Genomic DNA, 15,410 nt, shown 5'->3' with positions numbered 1-15,410 from the left:
CCTGCATCCCACATGTAATTATAAGTAGCGAATTTATATTAGGGGAAATACCCTTTAGCACTCATGTACCTCAATTGTTTACTGTATAAAATGTTTATTGTTGAAAATTGTCCTCGTTTCTGCCAGGAAAGTTCATTAAAAATCATAACTGTGTTCATCTCAAGCTGAGCACTTTATTTTCTAGTGAGTTACATACAATATGTAATGCTTGCTTTTTTGTGTAAAAAATTATTTTTATAGTAATGGCCACAAACTGCAATGAAAGGGAAAAACCAACATTGAAAACAAAATTAATTTCTCTCAAAGAAAAATATTCAAAATCTTGGATCGGTTGAAAAATGGAGAAAAACCAGGAGTTTTTGCAGGGACTTTGAATTTAAATGAATCAACAATTCGAACAATCAAACAAAATGAACATAAAATTCGAGAAAGTGTTTATTGCTGGGTCAACGATAAGTGCAAAGCGCTTTGCTCGTGTAGGTGATATTCTAATGGAAAAATGGAGAAATCTCTAATGATTTCTTTTGCACCTCAAAAGAAAATTCCTATGGATGGAAATCTTATTAAACAAAAAACTCTCAAAGTTTATAAACATTTATAGTGCAGACCAGGTGTTCAGTGCGGATGAATCTGGGTTATATTGGAAAAAAGTGCAAAAACGCACCTATATTTCAAAAAATGAAAGATCAGCTCCTGGATTGAAAGTTTCCAAAGATAGAATTACTCTACTGTTTTGTAGTAATGCATCAGATGATTACATGACAAAACCAGTGTTTATTAACCAATCCTCAAATCCTCATGCTATGAAAGATTAAAATATGCACTATTTTATTTTGCCTAAAACATTTATGCATTATGTGCAATGAAGTTTAAGTGCAATTTGTAATTTTTATACTATGTATTTCTTTCATAGTTTATATGTTTTGTTAACTTACATGAACTACCTGAATTAAATAAAAATATATTTTTGTTGGATATGTCATTGTTGTTTATATAATTAAAAAAAAAAAATAAGATTTCGGAACATAACCCTACTTTTTCTATGTGATCTGAGACTCGCATAACGCGATTTATATAACGTGGCATTTCTGCTGAACCTAACATCCGCGTTATACGAGGTTACCTGTACATAGTTTTAAATGGTCAGTAATTCATTATTCCGCTAATCAGACTTCAATCACACCTCCCATTCCCTGAATGATAACAAGAACAATCGTGAATTTCAAGACCAGCATTCGCCCCTGGTAAGCACAAAAGTAACAGTAAAGTGCGTGTTTGTTGCTTGAATGTGCAGTGCATTTGATTCATACTGGTTGTTGATAAGTATAGTTGAATAAAAATTTAAGGCTGCATCATCAGTATGGTTTAAACATATAATGCATGTGTATATCTTTAAAACTTTTAACGTGTATCAAACGTGTTAAGATTTAATTTTAACACATGTGGACCATGTGTAGTGATAGAATTATGTGTCTACAGTGCAGTAGAATTATGTGTCTAAAATAATAGCATTCCAGTAAAAAAAAATGGAATTATAATGGGGGTGTTTTGTGCAAAATTCGTCGACCTGTCTTATGACTCGGGAATTTTACTCAGGATCAGTTTTGAAATCAGACATTAAAAATTACTGCACTGCAGCACAAGATTATAACCAAATAGGAATGTAATAATAGCATTGATATTTTGTTTATTACTGTTATGACTATAGACCTCCATGGAGTCAGGGACTTATGAGGGAGGCCCTATATAAACCATACCAGCTGTCATACATATTCTTATTTATTCACACTACCTCCAAAGGCAATCACTCCAGTTATGCACCACTCTTTTTGAGAAACTCTATTTCCCTTCCCTTTTGTAATGACTACATTCATTCTCAACTTCCACGGATGCCCTCATACTCTTCCCTACTCTCCATAAATTTAAAAAAAATTCCATCTACTTGTTACTATATGATCCTTTCAGAAGTTTGTAGATCTCTATCATATTACCTCTTTTTCCTATTTGTTACTGTCTGTAGTCCACAAATTCTCATTCCACATTCTTAAATATTCTTTAATACTTCTCTCTCTCTCTCTCTCTCCCCAATCCCCACTGTATTTGTATCACCTCCGAAACTAGGGGACTAGATGTGTGCACAAAAGTCCAGCTTGAGATCATATCAAACCTTGTAAAGAGGCAAAATGACTCCTTGTATGTATCTTTCTTTCAGCATTGCAATTATCCTTCGAGTTATTTGCAATCTTTGCTATATGGCCCATGAACTTCCTATCTACCAAGATCCTTAGCCATCAGTTTCTTCTAGCATAAACCTGCCAATATAATATTACTCCATTGAATATCTCATTACACCAAAGTGCATAATTTTACATTTACTAACGTTGAATTGACAGCCATTTTCACATGTCCACAATTTCAGCTTGTTCAAATCTTCAAGTGCTGCATTTCTGTTTCATCCCTGATTACATGCTTATCTTTGCATCATCTTCAAACAGCTGTGTCACCTGTCAAATCCTTCTCAATATCATGAATGTGCTGACCTGGTTGGCCAAGTGGCTAGCGTATCCTCTCTCTCCAGCTAAAAGGCTGCCGGTTCGAGCAGGACTTGCACTAGTATTTTCACAGACAATTACATTTGTAATTGTCTGTGAAAATACTAGTGGTGGTGGTGGTGGTGTGCAGCAGATGGCATTGGTGTAGCTCGGTTTGTTGTATTTGGTGGATTGAGTGGTAGAGACAGCTGTAGAGTAGGTGCCCTCCCTCGATGAGTCTTTGTACTCCCTGGAGGTGTCACGTAATAATAATGAATGTAATGACTTTAATAAAAGGAGACCAAGGATTGATCCTGGTGGTACATCACTAGTCACCTTAAATTTTACAGACTTGCATCACCCACATGCCACTTTTTTTTATATGTCAGTAAGCAATCCTCTTATCCAGGTGCTAATAGTTTAATGAAATCCCATATCTTCAATGTATGCAACAGTCTTCCATGCTCTGTCCTGTCAAAAGCCTTAGCAAGATCCAAAAGTAACATGGCATATCCATTCTCCTTGTCTCGCTTAACAGTACCATTGTGATAAAATCTGAACAAGTTGCTCAGATATGACCTTCCCATCTACCCATGCTGTTCGTTATAAATTCTCTATCAACCCATTTCTGTAAACAATCACTTACCCACTTTTTCAAAATTTTCACCACCTCTCTTATTGATAGGTCAGTAGTTGGCCACATTAGTCTTTACACCACCCTTGTGCTGTAGGATTATTATACATCCTTTTTGCTGCTGTGGAATATTCTGTTCTGAGACTCGAGATTATTTAGCCTGTTCAAAGGAACAGTCAGTTCAGCTGAACACTCTTTTAGCATCCATGATATCTCATTAGTTGCTGAATTCTTATTCATTTTGTGCAAGAGCTCTAGTATCTCCTCCTCACACACCTGAGTTTCTTCATTCAGTGAAGAGATAGCATTGAGCTCAGTACTGCACATGCCAGGTTGTACATGCCATAATGGGCATGTACAACCTGGCATGTGCAATTGAATTGAATTGAAAAACTCTTCTGCATCTGTTACCTGCTTCAGTATTCTTTCACATGGAATTCTTTTGGTTGTCTTAAGTGTAATACTTAATTCTTCTAATCTGCACCTTATTTTCATAATTGACATTCTTATGCTCACAGTATTCCTTCCACATCATTTTTTAATAAGATTGTACATCCATTTCATTCCTAAACTATTTATTCTTTAAACTCTAGCACATATTCTGATATTGCACATGTAAGTATTTTCTAAACATATCCCATGTGCTGTCAATATTCTTTCCATCTGGCAACTTGTACTATGGGACAGACCCTAGTATACTCCTCAGTCATAATTTCATGCTTTGTAGTTCAGTAGGTAACCTTCTCTGAATGGAACCTTCATATACTTAGCCACTTTCCGGTCAGTACAGCATCATCACTTTTGCCAGCTAGAGGCAGAATAGTCATGTCTTTAACTGAACCCTCTTCTTCTTTGTCTATGATCTCTTATGCTTTTAAACGTTGAGATTTTGCCAAAGAGATTTCCATGCCATCCTGTCCAGGGTTTGTTGTTTTGCTTCTTTCCAGTTAATTCCCTTCTTTTCCAATTTTTCTTTAATTTCCTTTTGCCAAATCTTTCGTGAGTCTGCCTATGTTTAGTTTTCCTATTTTCTGGCTTTCGTTTTTGTTTCTGTGACTGCTAGCAGATCCAATCTTGATTTTTTAAATTCATCTATTAATTCGTTTTCTTTTCCATATAGACTTTTAATGTTCCATGTTCCGTATCTCATGTACCTTTTTCTTCGCTTTGTCGTTAGCCATTTAGGCAGTTCGGCTATCTCTTTGTTATTTCTTTTAATGGGTGAAATTTTAAGGTGTGCAGGGAATTAGCCTTCAGCACCTGAGTCTGGCACCTGCCACCTTCGAGGCCCCCAGACCGGCCTATGAGGGAAGTGCTATCCTGTTGGTTTGCGGGAGGTATTTTATTTCCCTCCTGCCCTTCATAGTAAACTATGATGAGCATTCCCCGATCCACCACCAGGGGACGTGCCTGATGGGGGTTACAGGTGTCCCCACACGGGTGAACCCTCTTCAACACTATAATTGTATCTTAACATTCTTTGGCGTCAAGTTCCTTCTGTCACATGCTGCTTGAAGAAGTCTCACAACAGCTCAATAAATTGTTTCATTCTTCTCATGAGATTCAGTCAGTGCTGGGATAATCAGTTGTTCACTCTGATTATTCATTTAGCACACATAAAGTTCATTTGGTAATGCATTTTGTTGTCCGCTATGTCTGTAACAGCACCCCACCATATTATTATTATATGGGCACCTCCGTGGAGTCCGAAAGCTCATCACGGTAGATCCAATCTATCCATACAGTCTATCATACTCCTCCTTGAACCTATTAACAGACAAAGCACTCGCAACTGACTTTGGCAACCCATTCCACTCATTCACAACTCTCCAAGCAAAAAAATTTAGTCCTCGCACCCCTACTAACCACATCTTTATTCAACTTCCAAGGATGATCCCTAGTTCTGTCCTATCCTAATAAAACCCTTTAATTAACTCAAATATTTCTATTATATCCATTCTTTTTCTCCTATCAACCAACTTCTGCAATCCACACACCTTCAATCTATCCTCATAGGAAACATTCCACAGGCCACTCACCATCTTGGTCACTTGCCTCTGAATCCTCTCCGCTGCTTCCTCACCCCTAAAAAAAAAAAAAAAAAAACCCAGGGGTGCTGAACTTGAGCACAGTAATTCAGATGTGAGTGTATCAAGGCCTTATAAAGAGGAATTACAACTTATCTCTACTTGTTAATGTGTTCTTCATGAGCCAAGTAATCTTATGGGCTACCTTAGCAACCTTAGCAATATGTCCTCTAAACTTTAACTCTCTGTCTACCACTACCCCTAAATCTCTAGCTTCATCTGTTTCCTGGAGTACAGTGCCATCAATGTGATATACGACTTGTAATCTGTTTATTCCAAAATACATAATTTTACATTTCTTGACATTAAACTGACACCCATTAACTTTTGCCCATATTGACAGCCTATTTAAATCATCCTGCAAACTCTCCACAGTGCCTTGATTGACTGTTACTCTACCTAATTTTGCATCATCAGCAAACAACTGAACAGCAATGGTCCCAGCACTGAATCTTTCTCACACCACTAGTCACTTGTTTTTGCCTCGATTCTGCACCTTTGTATATCACTTTTTGATATCTGTCCAGCAACCACCCTCTTATCCACTTAACCAGTGTCATATCCATCCCCATTTGTTCTAATTTGCATAACAGAATTCCATGTGGTATTCTGTCAAATGCCTTTTTAAAATCATCATATAGCCATTTTCTTTATCCATCTCAGCTGTTACTCTATTATAAAAAGTTAGTAAATTACTAAGGTATGACTGACCCTTCATAAAGTCATGTTGATCCTCATACGTATCATATTTTTATCTACCCATTCTTGAATTCTCTTTTTTACCAATTTTTGAGTACTTTTAGCACCATGCCTGAGATACTGATTGGTCTATAATTTGCTACTGCAGTCTTAGAACCTCCCTTATGCAAGGGAATTATTTTGCCCTCTTTCCATTCCCTTGGAACTTCCTAGGGTTCCAAGGGAGTGCTTGATACCAGAGCCGAGACTTAAAGAGCTTAGTCAAAGGCATTGCCAGTTCCCTTGCACATTCTCGCAAAACCCTATCAGATATCCCGTCTAATCCTACAGCTGTATTTACACTGAGATTCTGCAATACCTCCAATTCATCCACCTCTGTTCCCACATCAGTGTCTGTCACATAGGTTAACCACCTTACCAGCCATTATGGATCAAATACGCATCCTCATAAGCTTAGTATCCATCATATATTTCAATGTAATATCAGTGGTATTACAATTTTAATATACACTTCGCATCCACGATAACCTTGATATCTATAGACATCTTGGCCAGTAGCGTGGTTAAAGCAGTAGCTCACTACGATGATATACCCTTGCAAAGTGGTCACTCAGTAACGCAATTATTTTATCCACTTCAGTCTCATCGTGACCATCATCATGCATTAAAGTTAATCTTCCATGGTCATTCTTCCTCTTACTTGTCACATAACGAAAGAATTCTTTGGGATTTCCTATTGCCTGCTTGGCTAGATTCTTCTCATAATCTGATTTTGCCTTCCTTGCCATGCTGGTCACCTTTCTTGCCTGAGCCTTGTACTGTTCATGAATTTGGTTATCACCTTTCTCTTTATATACCCTCCACAGCATTTTCTTCTTCTGCAGCTCATGCTTAATGATATTACTGATCTATCTAACTCCTACCCAATTAGCCCTCCTTACCCTAGGTCTACAATTTAATAGCCTTTATCTATATTCTATGCACTACTAACATGCTTACTTCTAATTTTTAGGAAATGACAATGCAAACTAAATTATTAATTATAAAAACTTTAATTAAAAACTACCTACATTTTGGCAATTATTGTAATCTTCAGGAATCACAAAGCAATTTGTGCATACAGGCACTCACTAAGCAAACGAGGCTGAAGAAAGGCAACTAAAGTCAGTCCTAGAGTTTTAAAAGGTGCCCCCTAGCAGGCTAAATTGGATAGTCTTGGCTGTTGGGCTGATCTTAGAATGCTTCCTAAATTTGGGATGGTCTCATGCACCCAACTTTGTTGAGATTTGAGAAGTTTTTCAGAGCTGAGGCTGATTCAAGGAATAATCTTTTGTACTTGTACTTGCTGCAGTGCAATAAAGTGGCCTTCTTCCAGTGTATTCTGTGGTGGATGTCCAATGCATGGTCAGCAAGTCCTAAGTGGCTGCATTGGTGGAACTAGATGTAGTCCTTGTGTTCAGATATCCTGATATTGGCTGTCCTGCCTGTTTGGCCATAATAGGATAGTTTGCAACTGCAGGGGACCTGGTATACTCCAGGTAGGTCAAGAGGAAGTGGCTGGTCTTTGATAGAGCAGATAAGAGATGCTAATTTCTTATGTTGTTTGTAACTAGTTGTGAGGTCATATTTTCTTAGGATTTTTGTTAGTTTTTTCAGATGTACCCCAGATATATGGAATGGTGATAGGGATTATTATTACGGGTATCTCCATGAGTCAGTCAGTAGGCTCATCATGGGAGACCCAAACTATCAAAACAATATCTATCATATCTCTTCTTGAATTCATTTACAGATAAAGAACTCGCAACTGAGTCAGGCAATGCATTCCACTCATTCATCACCCTCCAGGCAAAAAACCTTGTTCTCACACCCTTATTAACCACACTTTTCCTTAATTTCCAGGGATGACCTCTTGTTCTTTCATCACTATCACACAGCTGAAATATTTCCCCTGCATCAATCTTATAAAAACCTTTTAGTAATTTAAATGTTTCTATCATATCCCCTCTTCTCCGCCTATCACCCAACCTCTGCAATCCACAAGCTCTCAATCTATCAATGTAGGGAGCATTTTTTACATCATTCAGCAACTTAGTCACTCTCCTCTGAACCCTCTTTGCAACCTCTTCATCTCCAAGGAATCCAGGTAACCAGACTTGAGCACAGTAATCCAAATGTGGAAGTATCAACTCCTTATAAAGGAGAATAATAACCTCTTTATCTCTGCATGTTAGTGTGTTCTTCAATAACCAAGTTATCCTATGTGCAATCTTGGACACTTTAGCAATCTGTCCTCTGAACTTCATCTCCCTATTCCACCAACACCCCCAAGTCCCTAGCCTCAGCAATCTCTTGGAGTACTGTTCCATCAATTTAGTACATAGCTGGTTATGCATTATTAATCCCAAAATGCATAACTTTACACCAGGGGTTCACAACCCTATGCCCGCGGGCACCATGGTGCCCATCGACCAATTTGCATGTGCCCGCCACTGTTCAACCGTGTGCCGTATAGTTTGAAATAATCATGCAATAATTCATGGCATGCTATACGACGCATGCGTTAATGACACATGACGAGTATTAAACACATACAATGTAAAGTAGACGTGCATTCGAAGTCGTTCATTCCAGTTTAAGAACTGGAATATCATCATATTCTCCTAATTTTGAAGCACTGGCCAATGAAATGCAATGCCAAAGATCACACTAATTTACATATATATTATTATTATTAGATATATTTAAATTTTTATATAATGTAAACTTTTAAGTTATAAAACATTTAATTATAATGTAAACTTTGTATGTATTCATTTAACAAACGAATTCAAAAAATTTGCTTGAAAAAATAGATGTTGCCCATCACCCTATCGGTATTTTAGAATGTGCTCTAGGAAACAAAAAGGTTGGGAACCCCTGCTTTACACTTTTCCACATTGAACTGGCATCCATTACCTTTTGCCCATTTTGCCAGCCTATTTAAATCATTTTATAATCACATATTGTTGGGAAGGGTGGTGGGCTGACTGCTGGTGAATGTATCTACGTATATATGTAGGTTTTCTGTAAATAGAGAAAGCCAGAGATCCATCAGGCTGACGTATAATCAGAATGTCTAGGTAAGGGAGATTGTTGTTGTTTTTCCTTTTCCAAGGTAAACTGGATCCTGGGGTGTTGATTGTTTAAGTGTGTTGAAACTGTGGATTGTATCCAGCCATGTGGCTAAATGGTGAACACATCATCCACATAGTGTAGCCAAATAGTGGATTTGGCTAAGAAAAAAAAAATCCTCAGAAAATATGACCTCACTCCTTTGAAGAAAAACCCTTAAACTCTACCCCACATAAATCTGCTGTTTGGCTACACTATGTGGATGATTGAAGTGATCAACAAATGTTAAAAAAAAAAAAATCATAATTTTATAATAGTGTTCCTGTATTGTGATGCCATTCGTTTATCATGATGAGATATAATAATTTCCAGTGGTCTTGATAATAGAAGCAGTTCAGCTATAGTAGAAGAAATCTTTTGTCAATTGAGCCTAATGCTGAAAATTACTGACTAAATTAATATGCATTATGTTAGCAGTTTCTTATAATTGTTTAACAGTGTAATTTCAGGTTATTAAGAGTTAAATTTTTTGATTGTAACTATCTCCATTGTTTTTACTGTTTAAATTATGAATGCCAACATATCTGAAACAAGCCTTGGATGTCAAAAGCAGAATCTAAGGATCTTTATTTTTTGGGCAGAGGAAGGGTGGATCGTGGTGATTAAATGGAGTTTTTTTTTTTTTTATTATTTCTTTTTGTGAAAGCTATTTTGCCATGCACATTGTAGAATCTGGACAAAGAGGTTCATAATGCCTGGCAGAAATTTAAAAATTGGGTAGTGTCCATAATTGAAATACTGGTGACAAGTTTTAAGAAAAGTTAAAAGAATTAGGACATCAGTTTCTCTAACTGTTTGCTAAATATCTGAAAACAGACTCTAAATTAAATAAAAATAAATAAATTCGCTATTACTGTTTATTCCCTATAGGGAGTAGGCAAGGTTGTTTTAACCAACCTTGCCTACTCCCTATAACTGGTTGACTGGTTGAACTGGTTGAGAATGCATGGATAATTGTCATGATATACTTTTTCAGATCAGTGGTGAGTTACTCTGTCCATAGCCATTACAGAGCCAGCCAAAAACTATTAATGATCTAAAGGCATCTGGGAAGAAGAGCACAGCAGATAACTGTAGCTATCTCATGGTCCCTAACACTATATATTATTGTTTGAAAAGGTGTGAGTTCTGCAGTCGGTTTTTCTCATGTTACAGATTTAAAACCAGAGTTTCTGATAGAAAAAGAAAACCAATTTGATTATATCAAAATTCAACCAACTTGGGAACTGGCTAAGCTTTTTTGCTTAAAAAAAGTTCCTCTAATTGGCAATTAGAATTGAACTTAAAATAATCTTTCTTCTGGTTGCTTAGAAATTTGAAAGCAAACTCCATTTCCACAGGTCTATGCAAACATCTAAAATAAAATATTATGTTGTCTATTTGTAATATATTTCTAATATATTATGTAAAAATAATGATGCAGATAATGATATGTAATGTTGAAGCAGATGCATCAAAACTGACCAATGTTACATTTGCTGCCAAGTGTATTGTTCTTAATTTTATCTTTTTCTTCATAAATAAAATATGGAAATATATCTATGAAGAAAATTCACAGTTGGAGGAGATGATTTGCCAACACCTTGAATGCCACTGTTTGTTTCTTGGTTGAGACAGTAAGTAATAATTAGGCTATCAGTTCCTTTAACCATTAGCTCAAGTAACATATTATCTGTGTATATTTTTTGAAAGATAACAAATCAAACACGTAATCTCGAATGTGGTGGTAGTTAGTGTTTTCATAATGGATGATGTGTAATAACAAAGGAAAAGATAGTTGCCTGCTAATATTCAGCATGGGATACACTAAATTAATCTTTACTTAATATCACAACTCACTGAGCCTAGATTGACATATATTCAAGGTCACACATCATTAACTAGTAAAATTTAAAACTTCATTTTATATGTTTAAAAATTTACATATAATAGATTTTTTTATATAAAAAACTATGATTATTTTTATGAAAATTTCACATATTAGAATACATTCTTACATGCCATTATTCTCTGCATTGCTGTGTCTTCTAAATTCTAGGTCCTTGGCATACCATTATTCTTCAGTAATTTACAATCTCTCATCATCTAAATTGCCATTCCTGCCATCTTCCATTCTGATAACTCTAATTTCCCTGTCTTGTCAATCTCATTGCATTTCTATTTAGACATCTTCCATCACTGTTTCCATTATTGCTTTAACTGAAAATATTGACACTCATGGTTTCTACACTTACAGAATGTAGTCTTTGAATTGTGGACAGGACATTGAGCTAGACAATGATAGCAAGGGATACCATGAATATTTCATTGCATTTGTTACATAATTCACTCAACAGTATCATTGAGATATCTGTAACTTTTGTTGTCAACTCCACTTAGTTTTTTTTTTAATCACCAAGTTTGTTTTTTGGTAATTTTTTTTAATAGAGTGTTTTGAAAAATGAAAAGTTTTCGAAAACACATTTTTGCTGTATGTATTTATTTATTTTTTTGCTAAATTTTAATAGAGAATCCAAAAATTAAAGTTGTCTTTATTCTATGGAAAAGTATTTTTTTTATTATTATTATTATTATTCAGGCCTCCATGGAGTCAAAAGACTCATCATGGGAGGTCCTTCCTAAGAACATAAAGTTTGTCAAGACTCATCGAGGGGAGGTCCCCCTTAAGAAACACAAAGTCTATCATACCACTCCTTAAACTCATTGACCATTCTCGCTCTCACCACTCCATCAGGCAATGCATTCCACGGTTCAACCACCCTCCATGCAAAGAAACCACTCCTCACCCTCTTGCTCACAGTTTCCTTTCGTAACTTCCAGGGATGGCCTCTTGTCATCACTGTTCCCACTATTCAACCAAGCGAAAGAACTCCCCAGTGTCAACCCTGTAACCACCTCTCAACGGTTTAAAAGTTTCAATCATGTCACCTCTCCTTCTTCTATCCACCAAACTCTGCAGTCCATATTCTCTCAGCCGATCCTCATAACCAAAATTGTACAGTCCTGAAACCATCTTTGTCATCAGGCTTTGTACCCTTTCCACAGTTAATTTATCCCCTTCAAATCCTGGGGACCAATTCTGAGAATAATAGTCTAAGTGTGGTCTGATCAGAGACTTATACAATGGAATGATAACCCTTTTATCTCTACAGGTCAGTGTCCTTCTCATAATTGCAGCAATCCCCAAAAAGAATATAAGGGCATCTTGATCACAAATATCAAAACCCTTACTCTGCAAATCATTGTGATGGCAGGTGTACTTATTAAAAATTAATTTTCAAGTTTATTTTCTTTAAATTCGTTATTGCATAACATTCACATGAAAACATAGGCAATACATAATTTTAAAGAAATAAAACTAATTTGTAAATTTTATGAGTAGATGGTGAAAAGAAAAAAAAATTATTATTATTATTTTTTTTTTGATAGTCTGTCCATGTTAGTCCAGGGATTTAAATGCATCTATAACCAATGGTGTATAAAAGCTAATAAATAGCATTTTATTATTTTTCTTTTTTGTACTTAATTTTTCAAAAGTTCTTTTAAAGATATTTTGATGTTCTTTTCCAGTAATTCAGAAAAGAGAAAAGAAAAATCTCGTGATGCAGCAAGGTGCCGTCGTGGTAAAGAAACTGAAATATTTTTCCAGTTAGCTAATCAGTTACCCCTTCCTACTAGTGTGACTTCACAGTTAGACAAAGCATCTGTCATGAGATTAACTATTGGTTATTTAAAAATTTGTCAGTTGCTAGATCCATTTAGTTGTAAGTATAAAATTTTATGAATGAGAACTATCTGTCCATTAATATTTAATGTTTCAGTTGTCTACATCCAGTGATAAACTGTGGGTGCTCATGCATGTAAAATGTATTTTACTGTATAATATATAAAATGTCTATAATCACCATGCTGGATTGGTTGATAAATATGTATATTTGAAACAGCTGTAAATGATTATCACTCTCTGATTCTGTTTATTTTAAGCAAACTACATTGGCACTTGAAATATGTACGTTCCTCTTTTTGGTATTGAATTTTCACTACTGAACCAGTAGTTTCATTTGAAACATTTAAAGGACAAAGTTCTTGTCCTTGTGAAGAAAATCACAAGGACAAGAACTTTGCCTCTGAAATAAGAAAAAAAAAGTTGTTTAAGAATGTAAACATTTTATGATTTCTCTATTGTGAGGGAGAAGTCAGAAATATCTGTGCTGAATGTGAAATATATCTTGCTATTTTTCTTTTATTATTCATGATATTTTGTGGCCTTTTAAGTGTTTTTTTTTAAATAACAAAAAAAATAATCATGAAATATTGCTAGAAATTAAATATGAATAATATTAATTGCAGTAGTGCTTCACAGTTGGATGTCATTGCTCATTGTTTTTAGTGTTTGATAACTTGAAAGCTTTAAAAAAAGTTACAGCTAATCCACTTAATTTTTGCAGTAAAAAGAAAAAAAAAAAGACATCGGAACCAACCTAAGAAATATTTCTCATTCTCTTTATATTTTTGTAGCAAGAACACATTTTCCTTATGTTAGAACTTATTCTTTCCTGATGGAAATAACTCATGGGAATAGCTAGCAAGTTCTCTAATTTTTTTATCAGGTGAATGCTCTTTATTTTTCAGATATGTTCTGTGTCTGTGGATGAAGATAAAACACTTTTACAGTTTTTGATTAGCTATCAAGCTGGCATTCAAACAATCACTTTCTACTCCATATATTTTAACTGAAGTAGCTTTTATGATTCTTCCATCTGTAAAACTTGTTAAAGCATGAATAACAACTAGCCACCCCGCATTCATTCATAGTATAACTTTGAATTCTTTGATTTTTGTATTGTCTCTTGCATGCAAAACATTGACAATAACATGCACTGGTTTGAAACACTTCAGTTTTAGCTCTTATAAATATTTCTTGTGCCCTAGATGGATGTAAAATCTATCTAGGACACAAGGAACATTTATAAGATCTTTTATGACGGAAAGTGAGCAGCCTGCTTTGTTCAGATGTCATGGCTCACTTCTCCTTTAGGAGAGAGGACATAAACTGGTTGAGAATACATGGATAATTGTCATGATATACTTATTTCATAATTTCTTCATAGTATATTCCTAAATTGCTGATTTATCTTTGTTCATCTTTCTGTCTTTTTTTTAAATTTTTATTTATTTATTTTTTTATATATCAAAAAACAATCTTTGAATGAATTAATTTTTAATGAAATGTTTATTTTTTTGATAATCCCACCTCCATAGAAGATTGGTTACCTATATTACATTAATAGCATAAATGAGCTAATCCTTTCCTTTAGTGTTACACGGTGATCAATATTCATTTTACACAAATTATGGACTCTACAACAGTGTTATAAATAATTACTTTAATTTCCTGATGTTTTGACCTTTATATTAAGGTCATCATTTAAAGCGCGCGCGCGCACACACACACACACACACACACACACATATATATATATCGGTTATTCTACTAGCCTCACCTATAGTGAAAATAAAATAAAATTACAATAAATAAATGAAATAAAATAAAATAAATTAACTACATCAAAGCTATATTCTATTTAAGACAGCATCAGAGAAACATTCTTTCATAAAAATAGTTTTGTTACAGTGAAAATGATGTCCTTCCTTCCTTTCCGTGTGATGATGCGCATCCGTGAGTCCCCTTTTGCAGTGAGGGACGGCACCATCTAAGTCCCCTAAAATTTTAGGGGACTCTGGAACCAGCATAGCTGACGAATATCAGATCTATGGCTGGGTCAGTATTCTCGACTGTTATCCGTGTGTGTTCACGAGACCGGTTTGCCTGCTTGCTGGATGAAAAACCCCAGAAAAATTGGTGGAAAAAAACCTGCTGTCCACACCCAAGACCGGCTAACTTGGCTATGGCTGAGGAAGATCCTTAAGCTCCTCACGTCGTCGACGGGAATCGAACCTAGGACACTCCTTCCCCAGGCATATGGTTGCGAAGCACATAACCACTAAGCTAACCGTGTGGACAATGATGTCCTAATTTAACATGACCATTGTTATATTAGATTTAGGATCCTGGATTACCTATGGTTCTATTTAAAATTAACTCTTAGGGAGAAAGGTTAAGTGGATAGAATATGTGCTTTCTATGTTTGGGATTTTTAGACCATCATTATTGTTAAGATTAGGGTGATTGATAAGAATCTTACAGGCCTCCTTAAATTTACGTTCATACCATGTTTTGGTGTGATGTAAACAATAGGTGCTTTTTCAGTCAATTCTAAGTAA

General features: G+C 35.4%; 1 protein-coding gene across 1 annotated transcript in view; it reads left to right on the top strand.

Moving 5' to 3' along the window:
- LOC150101461 (hypoxia-inducible factor 1-alpha-like) overlaps positions 1 to 15,410 on the top strand; it is a 388,828-nt gene that overhangs the window by 56,172 nt on the left and 317,246 nt on the right. The window contains exon 2 of the mRNA XM_090400802.1: positions 12,696 to 12,889. Within this exon, the coding sequence (XP_090256928.1) occupies positions 12,696 to 12,889 (194 nt within the window). The remainder of the gene's footprint in view (positions 1 to 12,695; positions 12,890 to 15,410) is intronic.

The sequence above is a fragment of the Typopeltis vanoorti genome, chromosome 11 (assembly GCF_054136105.1).
Source record: "Typopeltis vanoorti isolate ZY-2024b chromosome 11, IOZ_Tvanoo_1.0, whole genome shotgun sequence".
NCBI classification, from domain to species: Eukaryota; Metazoa; Arthropoda; class Arachnida; order Uropygi; family Thelyphonidae; genus Typopeltis; species Typopeltis vanoorti.
This window is presented reverse-complemented; position numbering and strand designations above follow the sequence as displayed.